Below are 17,693 nucleotides of genomic sequence, written 5' to 3' on the forward strand. Positions count from 1 at the left end.
GTTACCTTATAACTATTCAAGTGAAGATTTAAGCCATATTTCCTGCTAGAGAAGGCTCTTGGCTCACTGTTAGCACTTGTAATAGACATTAAAACATTTACTCTGTTATTTCTCCATTTTAAAAATTGATTTCAGATGCAAGTGTTTTGTCATTTTGGAGACATGACAAAGTGGTAAATGTTTCTACTTATGTTTTAATAATGTATTTCTACACTTATTTTCAACAGTTGAATAGTAATTGTTAGTGAATGGCAATGAATAATAGCCCAATTCTTGCACAATCATTGTTCCACAGCAAAAAGAATAGAGTAGTGTTTCAAAACTTAGTGCATCACCAGTTAAAGGAAAGTTGTTTCAATGGTTAGATACATTGCCTTAATCATTACTTAGATTTGATACTATTTTTTCAAATGATTTTACTAAAACAATGGTAATCCAAAGTGATTTAAAAAATCCAGCTAACACACCCTACTGCTTAAACTACACAATACATACAAAATTTAGAGTTTAGACATTGCCAGCTCCTGCATTTTTCCTACAATATCCCTACCATATTGGTTTACCACACTTTTTACTACAAGCTTTCTCCTCAGGACATATGAGAAAAGGGCATTGAATGTCAACAACCAATTCACTTTCAATTTACCAAAGATCCAGATATCCTACAATCATTTTTCTCAAAATTCTCAAAACACCATCACATCCTGCCTTTTCTTTCCCCTTTCCTGTTTGCCTTTTCACCTAAATTTCTAATAAGAGAAAGAAGTCTACTGATTCCCCTTTTAAACACAAAAACACTAAGATGAATAGTTTCCATTAGAAGTGATGTTAAACCAGTGGCTTGCAAATTCATCCATCCATTGGCATTTGAGAAATACTGTTTGAATCAGTATATGCATATGCATATATATATATGTCTATGTCTATGTGTAGATATATATATATGAGTGTGTGTGTGTGTGTATATGCGTATGTATAGAGAAAAAGAGAGAGAGAAAAAGAGAGAGACAGAGAGAGAAAAAGAGACAGAGACAGAGAGAGAGAGAAGCTACTCTACTTGGAACAATCAAATCACGGTAGAGCTAGTGGGAAAAGAAAAAAAAATGAAGACAAAAGAAACATGAATTCACAGGCCTAAATATGAACTTTTAAAAAATGTAGATTATTTCTTTGCTAGCTACTTGGCTCTCCATTCTTCAGTCCCCTATTCTAGATAGGTATATACCTACCTGTTTCCACCTAAAGGACCAGCTATTAAATGGCCAGAAGAGGCAAAAAAGAAATGAAAAAAAAAAGATAAACTAAACATCAAGTAACACGTAAGTGAATGATTACTATCATGTAAAAACAATGAATAGTCAGTCATTCAGTCAATAAATTTATTAACAAATCACAATGTATCAGCTACTATGCTAACAACTATGGAAAGAACTCACAGTCTAATGAGAAGAGATAAAATTCAAACAATTATGTGTAAACAAGTTATATATAGGATAAATTAGGATTAAACCACAGAGGAAAGGTACTAGAAATCAAGTGGGTCAGAAAGGCTTCTTATAGAAGATGGAATTTTAGCTAGGACTTGAAAAAAGTCAGAGAAGCCAAGAATCAAGCATGAGGAAGGAGTCTAGGCATAGGGGTCAACCAATAAAAATGTCCAAAGTCCAGAAATGGAATGCCTTATGAAGAACTGCAAGGAAGCCAGTGTCATTGTATTGCAGAGTTTGGAACAAATATAACATATAAGAATAATGGAAAGATGAAGGCACAGCAAATTATAAATTTGCCAAAAAGAAGATTTGGTCCTAGAAGCAAAAAGCAAAAAACATTGAAGTTTACTGAATGGGTACAAAAGAGAAAAAATGATCAGACTAAATACCAAGAAAGGAAATTTGGAATAAGCAGCTCATATATAATAATAACCTGTACATAGGCTATTAAAAACCTGAAATAAAGATATAAGTGATATTTTTATCACTGTGATATCAGAAAGTGGTATCAGGAAGAATATCTGATGCTTATTAATCAAACAATATGAAATAAATATTCAGTTTGAAAATGTGTCTAACTATATTTATGTCCCTGCAAATGCAGTTGCAAAAATAGCTTTAGGCAATTGAAATTAATTCTTTAAAAATTTATCATACTGTTTGAATGCATCAGGTAACAAAAACTTCCATTTTTCTTTAATGTGCCAAATTAAAACTAATTACTCTTACTGTTAAGAACTGTTATTGAAAGAATTACCCTACAAATCAGTCAATAAGCTTTTATTAAATACTTAATATGCTAGACTTAGTGTTAGGCACTAGGGTTAGAGAAGGGGGAAAGTCTCTATCTTCATATTCTATTGAAGAAAACAACATGTATATAGGTAAGTAAATGCAAAATCTCTACAAAGCAAATATAATATTGTTTGGGCAGAGAACACTGACAAGAGGCAATAACAATTTAGAGGGCTCAGGAAAGATCTAATGGAAAATGTGGCACCAGCTCAAAGAATCTAACATTCTTGAAATAAGGATGCCTAAAAGTTGAAAGAGATAATTTATAAGGAAGGAGGAAGGGAAACAATAAATGTGCTATAATTATATTACTTGCCCTGTGAGTCTGAGGTTTGGGAAGTCTTTTTCAATGGAACAAAGTTGACACTGTAAGGATACTGTGAGCTCTTTAGATGGTATAGTGGACTGATTTGGAATCAGAATGGTCTGATTTTAAATCCTGCCATAACACTTCCTGTGTGATCCTCATACAAGTCCTTTAACCCCTCTGTATCTCAATTATCTGTAAAGTGACAGTAATAAGAGAACCTACGTTTTTATGAGCACCAAATGAATGACTATAGAGGGTGTCCCAAAAGTCTAGTTTTAATAGTTTAAAACTGCTTTAAGATATTTAGGACATCCTAAATATAAAGGTTTTTATAAATTTAAAGCATTAAACAAATTCCAGCTATTATCATTATGAGTTTTTTGCTTTGGTTTGGTTTGGGGTTTTTTTTGCCATTGAATACTTTGATATGTTCAAAGTATCCATGTGGTCAATACTATAGGACTTTGCTTTGCTAAAATGCTCTTGGATTAGTCATTTCCACTAGAAAAACACAGGGTCAGTTATTGTGACATGGGTTGATTCCCTTTTAGTAGCAAAGGTCACCAATGGAAGGAGATATGACACTCATAGTTTCAGCTGAATGACATTCAAAAAGCCTCTTAGTATGTCACAATGGATTTTGAGTATTTTGAAAAGATAAATGTAGCAAGATTAGTAATTAATCCAAATGAATGTTTTATTTTACCAATTTCAAGTGGATTAAAACAGAAAAAAATAAAATTGCAAAATTTTGATATGTGTACAACGCCATGGATTTACCTATTAACAACAGGGTTGCCTCCATAGAAATTAACTCTGGATATGACAAAACAGTCACATTTTCCTCACTCCAGTCTGTAGGTCCTTCTGTGGCGGCTTGGGTTGTAAAATCTGCATCTATTAAAAAATGAAAAACATGATTGTTACTCTCCATACCATCTAAGATACATACATATGTATGTGTATCAGCTAATTCTTTGAAAAACTGATTTGTATCATGTAATGGGCTGAAGCTAGAGTTGATGCACCAAGGTCCCAAGCACATGAGGCTAAATAGTAATTGGACCATACTCTATTAATATATATGCTTGGAGAAAGAATGGCCCCTGCCCACTCTTTGTGCAAGTCCTGATGTGTTATATAGGAAATAACGATTTTGGTGGGTGGAGGCCGAGGGAACAAGAGAGGAGCGAAAAGAGACGGCTGGCTACCTTCTTGTCTGGCTGGCTTCTTGACAGCAGCTGCTCACATTGCTATCACGATCCCCCCCTTCACCTCCAATCCCCCTTCACCTCCAATCCTTCTTCACCTCTATTGAGAATAAAGATTGAAGATTTTCCCTTAACCTGAATTCCTGACTCTGGCTGATTTTAAAATACGCAGTCATCATAGTATCAACTAAAACAACATACTATTTACAACTTATAAATTGAAGAGAAAATGATTAAAAATCAATGGTTTCTGCAGGTTGGATTTTTGGTTTAATTTATAACTAACAAGAAAAATATTGTTAAAATAAACTATTTTCCTTTTAAAAAATTATACATAACTCATCATAAGTAATAACCCTTGCTGTTTTTCCCAGGCTTCCATGTAGTGATTTCATTTTATTTTTAAATGCTATTGCCTCAATGTAGTTAAAGGTGAACTGATAAATGTTTAAACAATTAACTCTATTTTAAAAAGAAAAAGTCCAAAAGAGTTTAAGTTTAACATTAATATTTTCTCCATCACTTTTTGAAGTCCAGATGATGAAAAAAAAGTATATTAAGCCCTGATTTGTAACATTTGCTTATTTTCCAGGTTTAAATGCTCTCATTACAAATTTAGCAATTGGTTTGGTTAGAGCTGGCTCCAGCACAAACTTAGATATAACCTACAACCTCAGAATAACAAGCCATATTCACAATAGACAATGTTAGTAAGAATGCAATGAGGGGAGGGAAATAATACAGAAAATTATAGGATGTAGAAACAGCGAGAAGCCAAACAGAGAAGAGAGATCAGAGATAAAGTCAAAAGACTATAGCAAAGGTATAAAACTTAGGCACAGCTAGATTAAAATAAATCTGGAAAATGTTTAACAAAATCAATAAAAATACTATATAATATAATGTTAATTGGTGGGGTTTTGAAATTTATATGCTACCCACAGAAATTCATTTCTATTCAGGTTTGATACTACTAGACTAGAGCACAGCAAGCACCTTAAAATGTAAAGATGAAAAGGAAAATAAATGATGTGTGATAGTCTTAAATGCTGACGTTCTGTTTCTCTATCTACTTACTTAAGAATCTTGTTAGTGAAATATTCAAGTAGTAATTTTAACTTCTCACTTTTTCCTCAAAGGCCTTATCAATCCTCATCAATCCTTTATTTTCAGGACCCTTGAATTCTCTTTAAAAACAATCCCAGGAGGAGCGAAGATAGCAGATTAAGGGTCAGCCACCCAGATAATCAGCACAAACATTCATCCCCAAAGAATTTTTAAATAATGACTCAGATTTTAGAGCAGCAGAGCCAACAAAGTCAGGGTAAAGTATTTTTCTGGCCCAAGAAAACTTAAAAGATAGGTAGGGGAAATTTGTTACACCAAGTAGGAGATCTTGCACACAACACAGCAGAAGCAACAGCAGCTTCAGGAGCTCTTTTCCCAGAGATAGTAAAAGGGAGGAGGGAAGGGGTGAACATCTAATTAGAAAATTACAAAGGTCTCTTTGCTGGCACTACTGTTGCATTGCCCATGCTCTGTCAAGTTACATTTGAGAGTCAAAGTCCCAGGGTGAGGAGGAGCACTAGCAAACCACAATTTATAGCCCAAGAGAGCAGGTTGCAATTCCAGGGAAGAAAAGAAATCTTGTGATCATTCACGGACTGGAACACAGATCAAGAGAATAATAAATACACCTTTCCTTAGATCACACAACCTTGGAAAAACAAAGCTTACAGACCTCCAGAACTAACTGCACAGGAAGATGTAGCACAGGGCCTTCTCCAGCCCAGGAGCAAACCCCAACTTTAATATAAAGTTAAAAGTCAAGAAATAAGATAGGAAAAATGAGTAAGCAACAATAACAACAAAAAAAAATCCTGTCCACAGAAAGATACTAAGGAGACAGGATGCATCAAAATACAAACTCAGAAGACAACAAAAACAAAACTGTTACATCTAAAGTCTCAAAGAAAAAATATGAATACCAGCCCTTAACCCCCCCAAATTTTAAAAAGACCTCAAAAAGGATTTAACAATGAAATGAGAGATGTAGGAAAAATTAGGAAAAGATAATACAATGATGAAAGAAATCTAAGGGAAAAAAAACAATCAACAGTTTGGTAAAGAAAGCACAAAAAACAATGTTGATAAAAATAACACCTTAAAAAAAAAGAATATGCCAAATAGTAAAAGAGGATCAAAAATCCACAGAATAGTACTTAAAGAACAGAAGTGACCCCATGAGTAAATATGCACAAAATTTCATTGAAGAATTAAAAAGTAGAATTGGCTAAATGGAAAAGAGGACTGCTCTAAAATCCTCTCTCTGACTGTAGAAAAGAGAGACTGTAGACTCTCTTTTCATTACAAAATCATTGGAATTGGCATCAATCATCTCATTGTTGGAATGGTACAAAATTTCAATGAAGAAAATAATTCATTGAAAATAAGAATGGAGCAAATGGAAACTAATGACTTCATGAGACATCAAGAAAGAATAAAACAAAAATAAAAAAGAATAAAAAGAAAAATTGAAGAAAATATAAAACATTTATTTGGAAAAAAATAACTGATCTGGAAAACAGATCCAGGAGAAAAAAAATTAAGAATTTTTGGACTACTTGAAAGTCATGATCAAAAAAAGTACTTAAACATCACCTCCCAAGAAACTATCAAAGAAAACTGTTCTAATATTTCAGAACCAGAGGGTAAAATAGAAATTGAAAGAATCCACTAATCATTTACTGAAAGAAATCTCCAAAATGAAAACTTTCAGGAATATTATAACAAAATTATATCAGAGCTCTCAGGTCAAGGAGAAAATATTACAAACATCCAGAAAGAAACAATTAAAAAATCATGGAGTCAAAATCAGGATAAAGAAAATTTTGTAGTTTCTACATGAAAAAATCACAGGGCTTGGAATATGATATTCAGAAGGGAAAACAGTTAGGATTTTCTCCCCACCAAAACTGAGTTTAATTGTTTTGGAAAAATGGATAATCAATGAAGATTTTCAAGCATTCCTAATGAAAAGCCCAGAAATGAATAGAAAATTTGACTTTCAAATACAAGACTCAAGAGAAATATGAAAAGATAAACAGTAAAGAAAAATCATAAGGAATACAATAATTATGGTTAAAATGTTTAAATTCTTACATAGGAAGATAATACTTGTAACTCCTAAGAATTTTCTCATTATTAAAGCAATTAAGAGAGTATACATAGAGAAAATAAGTATGAGTTGAATATAATGGGATGCTTACTTTAAAAATTAATAATAATAATTATGATGATAATAAGGAGTAAGAAAGAAGAATGCTTTTGAAGAAGGGGGAAAAGGTAGTTAGAATGGGATAAATTATCTTACAAAAAGAGATGTGAAAGCTTTTTTATAACAGAGAGGAAGATGGGGTAAGTGCAGGGGAATGACTGAACCTTACTCTGATTGTAATAGGTGCAGAGCATACACACTCAGTTGAGTGCAAAAATCTATTTTATCACACAGTAAAGTAGAAGGGGGGGAAATAAGAGAAAGGGAGGGAAATGCTGATAGAAGAAAGATCAAACTGGGGGAGGTAAAGATCATATGTAAAATACTTTTAAAGATGGAGAGGGTGAAAAACATAGGGGGAGGAGAAAGAGACAAGAATAGGGAGAGAGTCAGACAGAAAGAGAAGGATAAATAGGTAGAGAAATAAAGTGGAGAAAAATATAATTAGCAATTTTAAGTATGAAAAAGTACAGCAAGCTTCTCTGATAAAAGCCTCATTTCTCAAATATATAGAAAACTGAGTCAAATTTATAAAAATGAGAACCATTCCCTAATTGATAAATGGTCAAAGGATATGAAAAGATGATTTTCAGGCAAGATAATCAAAATTAGCTACAATCATATAAAAATGCTCTAAATCACTATAGATTAGAGAAATAAATTAAAACAACTATGAGGTACCACCTATTAGATTCATTAAGATGATAGAAAAGGAAAATAACAAATGTTGGAGGCAATATGTGAAAATTGTAATAAGAAGGCACCATTAGTACAATACCCAAAGGATTATAAAAATCATTCATAACCTTTGACACAGCAATTTCACTGCTAGGTCTGTATCTCAAAAATTTTTTGCATGCTTTTTTTTGATGAAAACTTTTTATTTCAAAACATATTCATGGATAATTTTTCAATACTGACCCTTGCAAAACCTTGTGTTCCAATTTTCCTTCCCTTTCCCCACACCCTCCCCAAATGGCAAGAAAATCAATATATGTTAAACATGGTAAAATATATTAATAAAGCTTATTTTCTAAACATATGCAGGGATAATTTGACAACATTGACCCTTGCATAGCCTTTTGTTTCAGATATTCTCCTCCTTACCCCCACCCCTTTCCCATGTTAAAATATATGTTAAATCCAATATGTATAAATATATTTATGCAATTTTCTTGCTGCACAAGAGAAATCAGATCAAAAAAAGAAAGTAAATGAGTAAGAAAACAAAATGCAAGCGAACAACAACAAAAAGAAGGGGAATGTTGTATTGTGATCCACATTCAGTTTTTTCTTAATCTGTTTTTCATATCTTTAATAAGACAGGTCAGCATGTGGTCCCTCTTTTCTTGTCTTTGCTATCTACTTGGTGATCCTGCCTAGGGTCTGCAAGTGGTACAGCATTAGCATTTGGGAAGTATCTACCTGAGGGGGAAGACTCAGCCATATCATAACCAATCTTCTGGGATAAATTCCAGTTTCTTTTTTTCTCCTCATTTGTGCAGAAGAAAGGGAAAATGTTATTAACATCTCTACAGGTAAGATCAAATTAGAGGGCAATGCCTTTAAAGCCCTCACTGAATTTAGTGAGGCCCTTAGAGTGATAGGTCAAGTTTTTCCTAAACTTGGGAAAAGCCAGACATTGAGAAAGAGACATGAGAAAAAGGCCCCACTCCTTGTGTGGGAAGATCTGAAGAGCAAAGATTGCTGGGAAGTTGCAGAGTCTAGCTCATCCTATGAAGGTCCAGGATATCAGTAAGGAAGGTTGGATAAAGGAGAGAATCCAGCAGGTTACAAACTTACTGATAAGTGTTACTTGGCTCTCGTGGAGTGGGAATAAAGGCTTCGAGGATTATAAGGAAGGGATCATTGAGAAGATCATATTGTTCCCCATCTTCTTTGTCTGGAACCCCTTTGCCTGGAGTAAATTTGAGTAGGCACATCCTGGGCTGTTGCTGCAGGGCTGCATCTTGAGAGAGGGCAAAAGGCCTGGACACAAGTCTTTAGTCCACTTCCCTTTGTGGCAACAAAAATGATTAAGTTGAAAAAATGGTGTTATAATTAAGGGAACCTTTGGTACACTACCTTTCCTGGTCCTCTAGATTACATTTGGGACTGGCTCTATTACAGTAATATACAAAGTATCTCCTTTTAAGGTCTGATAAACCAATTTTGTTCCATTTTTGTAGGAGTCAACCTAGTATAAAGTACTGTGGGATGGAAAAGGACAGTCCCATTATTAAGCCTAAAAAATCCTCCTTTAAAGACACACACTTCTAGTCCTGTGTGGAGTGAGAAAATGAGCACCGGTAATCAGGAGTGCAGGGGCTCACATAAACTTAGCAGATAGAGTGTCCTCTAATTAGAAGGAATTTGTTGTCATAGGAGCCCAAAAGAAACTTTTCCTAGATGTGTGCTTTCTTAGGTGCTTGTGAAACATCTACAAAAGTGTGTGTGGAGGGAGAGAAGGGATTACCTTGATTAGGCCCCATGTTGGGTACCAAAAATATTGGGGTTTAAACAGATAATCTTCAATGTCATTTTAAGAACTCAGTGCTCAGGACATCTCCAAATCAAGTAAAGGCATTTATTAAGATTTATTGAGCAGAACCAGGAGATCATTTACATGACAATATCGATATTATACAATGATCAATTCTGAGGAACATGACTCTTTCTGACAGTAAGATGACTGATGTCAATTCCAATGATCTTGTGATGAAGAGAGCCATCTACACTCAGAGAGAGGACTGTAGGAATTGAATGTGGATCACAATACAACATTCCCCTTCTTTTTGTTGTTGTTCGCTTGGATTTTGTTTTCTTACTCATTTACTTTCTTTTTTTGATCTGATTTCTCTTGTGCAGCAAGCGAATTGCATAAATATGTTTATACATATTGTTTGAACCACAGCAATTTGAAAAAAAAAGTTTAAACCATTATTGATTAGAAAATTCTAATTAAATGAACTCTTAAGCTACCATCTCACATCTATCAAATTGGCTAATATGATAGAAAAGGAAAATGATAAATGCTGGAGAGGATGTGGAAAAATTGGAACACTAATACACTGTTGATATGGAATTATGCTCCAAGAGTTATAAAACCATGCATAATATTTGACCCAACAATAACACTGCTGGGTCTGTACTCCAAAGGTTTTTAAAGGGTTTGGGAAAGGATCTATTTATGCAAAACTTTTTGTAGCAGCTCTTTTTGTAGAGGCAAAGAATTAGAAAAATATGGGGATGCCCATCAATTGAAAAATGACTAGAATAAGTTATGGCATAAAATTGTGATGGAATGTTATTATCTTTAAGAAATGACAAGTAGGATGATTTCAGAAAAGCCTGGAAAAACTTGCACAAACTTATGCAAAATGAAGCAAATAAAACCAGAACATTGTACACAGTTAAGTAATATTATATGATAACTATGAATGACATAGCTATTGTCAGCAACACAATGATCTAAGGCAATTCTAAAGGACTCTAGATGAAAAAATGTTATCTACCTCTAGAGAAATAACTACTGCAATCTGAATGCTGATTGAAACATACAAATTTCATTTTATCTTTTTCAAGTTTTTTTTAATTTGTCTTTTACAACATGACTAATATGTAAATGTTTTACATGATTGCACATGTATAACATCAAATTGCATTGAGAGGGAGAAAATTTGAAACTCAAAATTTCAAAAAAAAAATGAATGTTAAAAATTATCTTTACATGTAATTGGGAAACATTTTTTCCTAAAGAGAAAGAGAAGCCAAGTGCAAGTTTAATTCATCTTGGGGATATTTTCCCAAGTGACCCCCTTTCTCAGACAAACTTTCAAAATCTTTCAGTTTGAACTGTCCCTTAGTCCCCATTGAGAAGTTACCAAAGTAGTTATGACTTAGAGCCAAAATAACTTCTGTCACTAAATAGGAAGATAATTCAATTTTCTCATTAAGACATTTTTATAATTTAAACAGCTAAGTAGAGAGAAAGAGATTAACACAGGAAACTGGCCTTCAAACCATAAACGTGGTTTCAAGTTCTTCCTCTGGCACATTCTAATTGGCGAGAACATGGGTAACCAAATTAACTTCTAAGTATCTCTCTAAGACTATAATTTGGAGAGATGCATTGTTATACATTAAGTAGGCAAATACCTCATTGGGAATACATAATGCTAATGAAATCACAGATATGACTTTTAAAAAAAACCCACAAATTAACTGGAAGCTCTTTCTGAGCATAACCAGAGCTGCTAACAAAGTATTACTCCAAAGACTGGTTTAGAAATCAATGAAAATAATGTATGGCTAGAGCTGGCAAGACTCTAAAGAGCTGGTAAAGAAAATGACAAGAAAGGAAAAATGCAAGCAATTAATTTAAGAGCCAAATATGGACTACGCACTGTGCTAAGCACTTCTAAATATTACATTATTTGATCTTCACAACAACCATAATAGGTAGATTCTATAATTATCCAATTTTATAGTTGAGGAAATTGAGGCAAACAGAAATTAATTCATGTGCCAAGGATCACATAACTAGTGAGTATCTGAAGCCACATTTAAGTGCAAGTCTTCCTGACTCTGGGCCTAGCAGCACTCCATCCACTTTGATACCTAGTTGCCTCATGAGATACTGGGCATGATGAGATAGTTTGTTATAATGACTTGAGTGGGGAAAGGCTACTATCCTAAGTAATCTATGTAGATAAAATTTTGGAACATTTTTCAAAAGAAGGGTTTTTTTCCCCAAGTAACAAATTTTGTGTGTGTTAAATTTCCTGTTTTGGGTGGCAAGTCTAGGAGTTTAATCATATTCAGCTGATCTTACATATTATCCTCAGATAAAATGTTCAAACTAAAACAAACATTTAATGTATAAAACATTTACTATATGACAGAAACTAATCTAAGCACTTTACAAATATCACCTCATTGATCATCTATAAATCGGGTTTCATACTCAATAAGGATTTTTGGTGATATTTGATGATATTTGGTGAAATAAGCATAGTTGGTGATAAAGACTGACAAAAAAAACATCTTTTTAAATGTCTTGCAATTTTTAAATGTTCTTTTTTCATACAATTGTGAAATACTATAGAAATCAAATTTGCTCATTTTCCATTAAGAAAAAAAGTTCTTATCTTGAAGTTTCTTCACCTATTATTTTTACATCATTGTGGTATAAATCCTCTTATTAATTTTTCTATCTTCAGATCACAAAATATTAAAATAGAAAGGAATTTTAAGACATCAACATGTTAACCTTCTTCTTTTACAGAAGACAGTGAGGTCCAGAATATTAACAGGACTGGCCAACATCACAAATGAAGGCAGAATTGATAATAGAATCAATGACATCCAGCTGACCAGTGATTCTAATGCAACATATGGCTTCTTTAGGAGAAAAATAAACTTCCAAAATAGATTCCACTCCATGGCTATTTATTACAAAGTCATAATTTAAATGAAGTGAGTGGTCAAACTGAATGGGAAAAAAATAGGGCACTAGTAAATACTACTTGGCTAATATTTCCTAAAGAAGAGAATCATGTCTTTCAGAGCTGCTTAGAGTAGATAACCAATCAGTAGCATTCCTTGTCATTTGGGTGGGTCAGTGAGATACAATTTAAACTTGTAGGAAAGATTGACAAGAATAGCAGGGTTTTAAGTATTCAGCTTAAGCAAAATGGAAGTGAGTCATTTTTTAAAAAATTCAATTTATAGCATATATAGCATATGGCATTTAGAGCTTGTTCATTAAGCTACAGAACAGGAGATGATATAATGGGTAGATGGAAGGGAAGTAAAGGGAATAAGCATTTATATAATACTTACTAAGGGGCCAGCCACTATATTGTGCTAATCATTTTACAACTATTATATATTTGATCTTCAGAACCCTAGGAAGTGGGTGCTATTATTATCTTTATTTAGAGTTGAGGAAGTTGAGTCAAACAGGAGTTAAGTGACTTGCCCAGGGTCACATAGCTACTAAGAGTCATTAGATGAATTCACATCTTCCTGACTTCAGGCCTAGTATTCAACCATTTCACTTAATTGGCTCTTAATTTACATTCTGCACATTCTGATTACAAGGCGATCACACTGCACTGACCTGCCTCTCACTGTTTTAGGCCAGTCACTCATCATCCTATATGATTCTGGAGTGACAGGTGACTATAAGCACTACACAGAAAATCATGGGAATAAATAATTTAGAATACTAAGAGGCATTCTAAAAGCAAATAAGAGGCAGCTACTAGCTCAGTAGATAAAGCACTATGTCTGGAGTCGGGAAGAACTGAGCTCAAATATAGTCACAGATCCTTCCTTGCAGTGTGACCCTGGACAAGTAACTTAACCCAATGGATCCACTAGAGAAGGAAATGGCAAACCACTCTAATATCTTTGCCAAGAAAACCCCAAATGAGATTACAAAGAGTCAGATGTAATTGAAATGACTTAGCAAGAAGAAATAAAATCAAGGAAAAGGGCAGCTAATTAGTGATAAAAAAGAAATCAGCAAATGGTTAAATGAGTAAAACAGATAGCCTTGCAAATTTACATTTGGGGCAAAATTTACTGTTAATAAAGATATAATCATTTAGGTCTCTAGAGGGATAGACATTTTGACACCATTAAAACAATAGGAATTTAGGAAAAATAATTAGGTTCTGAGACTTGAGTACCCAAAAATACACACACACACACACACACACACACACACACACACACACACACAAGAAAAACTTAAAAAAATAATAGGCAACAATTATTTCATAATGTAGAATGTAGAACACAGAGCAGTTATGGTACAAAGATGTTCATGCCACTTATCCTTAGGACTCCAAAAGCAATTGCTAGGGTAAAGACCCACTTAATTAGTATTTCCCATCACTAAATGTAATGGTCAACAACCATGTTATTCTGGGCAAATTTTTCACATGTACAAATATTTTCTTCTCAAAGATCCTTGTTTGTTTAAATTATGAAGGTTAAAAAAAGTTAAAATTCCTTCCATTTCCTCATTTTTTCTGTTCTCATTTTATTTACTCTCCACTCCTTGTACATTGGTGGTTGTAGTTGCCCATTAATTTTTTAGTTGTGTCCAACTCTTCACATAACTTGTTTTGTTTTGTTTTGTTTTGTTTTTGGCAAAAATGTTGAAATAGTTTGCACTTTCCTTCTTCAGCTCATTTTGCAGATTAAGAAAGGGAAGTAAATAATGTTAAGAAACTTTCCCAGAGTCACAGAGATAGTAGTGTCCATGTTAAAATAGAACTCAAGATGAATCTTCCTAGAATCCCAACACTCTAGTAAGACACCTAGATGTCCCCTGCATAAAAGAACTATCAGTAAATGGAAGGAGAGGAATGGGAGAGAAGGGCAATATTACTTTGAATCATCACTTCTTTTATAAATGAAGAAAACTGAAAACTAGTAAGAAAAATACTAAGTCAACATGAAGGGATCTGAATCCTTCTAACCAAATATACTTTGTCCTTATCCAAAGTTACAATTCTCATGGATCTGCCATAAAATTAGAGATTATGACTAACATAGCAAACCATCAGAGTCCCTTTGATTTAGGGGCTTCAACCTAGGAAGAAATAGACAAAACAGACTTGGGTGGATTGATTAAATAGGCATTCTACACACATCAGGATATTAAGTAGACATTCAATCCAGAGAATATAACAGTGGGCCCAGTCCCCCCCTTCCTATTTCCACAGTACTACCAGGATTGTTAGAAGCATTTGAGAACTGTTTTTCCCCCTTTATAAGCCTTCCTTTGATATTCATTCTTATTAAAAATCACCTATAAGGGATGATTTCACAAGAGCCCAGGATCTCAGCTTGATCACCCTTCCCCAGCAACTCTTTTCCACAAGGACTTCCCTTAATAACCACTTTAATTTCCCCAATAAAATGGAGACAACATCACCTCCATCCAGACTGTTCACAATCAAATGGGAGTAGAAGAGGGGAGCAGAATGATATTGGGAACAAATGCGTAACTAAAATGGGCCCCAAATTGAAACAGATCCTAATTGTTCTTTATAAGAATACAATGATTGGTGCCCAGGGAAAATAAAACATATTCCAAAATTGTAAAAACAGAAAATTCTTTGAGTTCATAAAAAACTGACCTTTGGTTCTGTATGACAATATTTTTAAAAATATTTTTTGTTCTAGACATAAAAGTATTCTATTAGATGTATTCCTTTTTAGGATCGTGAGGATGCCTAACACAGGAACTTTTTTTGCCTATTGGGTTTAATGTGAAAGTATCAGATTATGTTAACCATTTGTAAAATGAAATGGCAACTTTTCTAATGGATTTTAGCTTAACTTTTATATAGATGCCTTCCTTCCCCAAGTTTCCAGGACACATAAGGACCCATTTCTTTGGAGAGCTCGTGAGTCTCCCTTTATTGGATTCTAAAATTCAACTCTGAAAAGGATTCAGAAGCACCTTCTTCTAGGAGGTGCAATTGCCAGAAAGAAAGGAGCTGTTATTTATTCTCTAATCAATACGGGGAAAAGGAAAAAAGATGAGAGGGAACGAGCTTTCAGAGGCAGTCACTGCTCTCAGCTTCCCCAACCTTACTTTGGTTCCTTAGAACAAGCCTGAACCTACTTAAATTCCAAAAGGAGTTCTGTATTCGCCCAAGAGACATGGCGACATCGGAGCAGAGACACCATGTTTCCTTGTTTACTCATTTAGCTCAGTATCAGACACATGAGCCAATAGGAAAGCCAATAGGAAACCCTCGCTCTCCACCCTCCTTGGACAGGGCATCCAAGATATGCACTCCCTTCTTCTTTCCCTTAATTTGCTGCTTTCTTTGGGCTAGGCGCAAGCTTCCCTTTGGGGATGCTAAGTGGAATAGACGAGCGGTACTTAATGTCTGCATACAGCACCTCCTGTAACCCTCTCCTCCCGCTTTGCCCACCTTCACTAGGCAGCCTCCATCCTGGGGAAAGAAGCAAGGGCTTCAAAGATGCTTCAGAGAAGAATCTTTCTTTTACCTGTGGTAGTGCCCTCCGAAAAGCACGGGGCAGCTACGTAAAGGAGGAAACTGAGCGACACAGGGAAGCGGGAAGCCCCCAAAGGAGAGCGCATGGTGCTGGTTAACGCACTGCAGAGTACCCTCTAAGAGACCCAGAAGGCAGGTGAGGCTGGATGGGAGCTGTCACTCTCTGAGGATCGGGCATCCAAGGAACGGACTGATCACCAGTTTGTCTGAAGAGGAAGTGTAAATGAGGGTGGGGAGAGGAGTAGCTGAAAGAAAAGCTAGGTGGGAGGGGCGCGGCTAATCTTTCCTCCTCCCCCACAAGCCCTTCCTTTTCCACCCCCACTCAACCCCCGTACAGTCTAGAATCGGACATGGTGCCTCCATCAATTATTCAACTTGGCTGGTTCCAGCTGGTTTACCTGCATTCTGTAGTGGCTACCCCTCCTCAGCATCCTTTCCCACTTAACAGGCCTCTGTAGATCTTAGGAAGAGGGGCTTAAGGAAAATGTAGGCAAAATTGACCTTTCAGATCCCAATAAACTGTGACCTGGGAGGGTGCTGAAGCAGTTGACTCCCACTTATTTTGATGATAAACAAAGGAAGGAGAAAAGGTAACTTTTTTCTCCCCAATTATCTTGATGTTAAAATTTTCTGTTTTTTCATTTACTGGCCTATATTTGTCTCAATATTTTCAAATCCCATATGAGGGGGCTTGAAAAATGATCCCTCAGATCCTATTCAGTTGTGACATTTTTTGAGATCCTTTAATGAAGAAAGTCAGTTTCCTAATGTATTAAACTTTCTTCCCCTCTGTACTCCCTACTGTAAAATCTCAAGAGGCCTATTCTCTGAAGGTTAAGATTTAGCAATCTGGCTCCCATGGAGAGAGTATGTGTTTTCCTTTGTTTAGCAAAGATACACTTTGAAGTAGTCACCATAGAGCATGAATGGAAAAAAACAACTTAAAATTGAGTAAATATGCTGTGCATTGTTCTCATTCAAGTACATTCTGTATGTGGAGATGGAGGAAACAGGTAACAAATCTGTGGTGCAATGACCTGGAATGCCCTGTACTAAAAAAAAAAAAAAAGAAAGAAAGAAAGAAAGAAAGAAAAGACAAAATGTATTCAGTACAGCTACAACTTACAATATTAAAGAATAATAACAATAGACTATATTACTGGACTACATTTTTTTCCATTTAAAAAATTGCAGGATTTTTTCTCCCAAAGCTAGAATTATTCCTTCATTAATGGAGAACCTAAAATTTCAGAGATGTGAAATAACTCAAGGATACAAGCTCCACAGGCAGGCCATACAGTTTTAAACAGAAAATGAACAGCTGAGTTCTAACAGAATTTATGAAATATTGTAGTAATCAGCATTTAAAAGAATGTTCTGTCACAGGACTTTTTTTTGTCTCATCTCCATCATATCTCCATGATGAAGTAGAAAGAGTGAAGCTGTAATCACAGAACTTTTGATTTCAAATCCTTTTTTGACACTTGACTATATGACTTTAGGCAAGTTATTAGCTTCTCTGTGTAATGCTGGAGAAACTGAGGCAAGATAGAGATTAGA

The 17,693-nt window shown here is 34.7% G+C and overlaps 1 protein-coding gene across 2 annotated transcripts in view; it reads right to left on the reverse strand.

The window, feature by feature from the left end:
- Positions 1 to 17,693, reverse strand: part of EMB (embigin) — a 127,628-nt gene that overhangs the window by 20,071 nt on the left and 89,864 nt on the right. Inside the window, exons 1-2 of one of the 2 annotated variants that reach the window (XM_012541405.3) lie at positions 16,126 to 16,367; positions 3,376 to 3,492 (exon numbers count right to left, since the gene is read on the reverse strand). In XM_012541405.3, the coding sequence (XP_012396859.1) occupies positions 3,376 to 3,492; positions 16,126 to 16,219 (211 nt within the window). In that variant the 5' untranslated portion in view covers positions 16,220 to 16,367. Of the gene's footprint in view, positions 1 to 3,375; positions 3,493 to 16,125; positions 16,368 to 17,693 lie in introns of those variants that run through there. The other variant, XM_031964862.1, reaches the window with a different exon arrangement.

The sequence above is a fragment of the Sarcophilus harrisii genome, chromosome 1 (assembly GCF_902635505.1).
Source record: "Sarcophilus harrisii chromosome 1, mSarHar1.11, whole genome shotgun sequence".
NCBI lineage: Eukaryota > Metazoa > Chordata > Mammalia > Dasyuromorphia > Dasyuridae > Sarcophilus > Sarcophilus harrisii.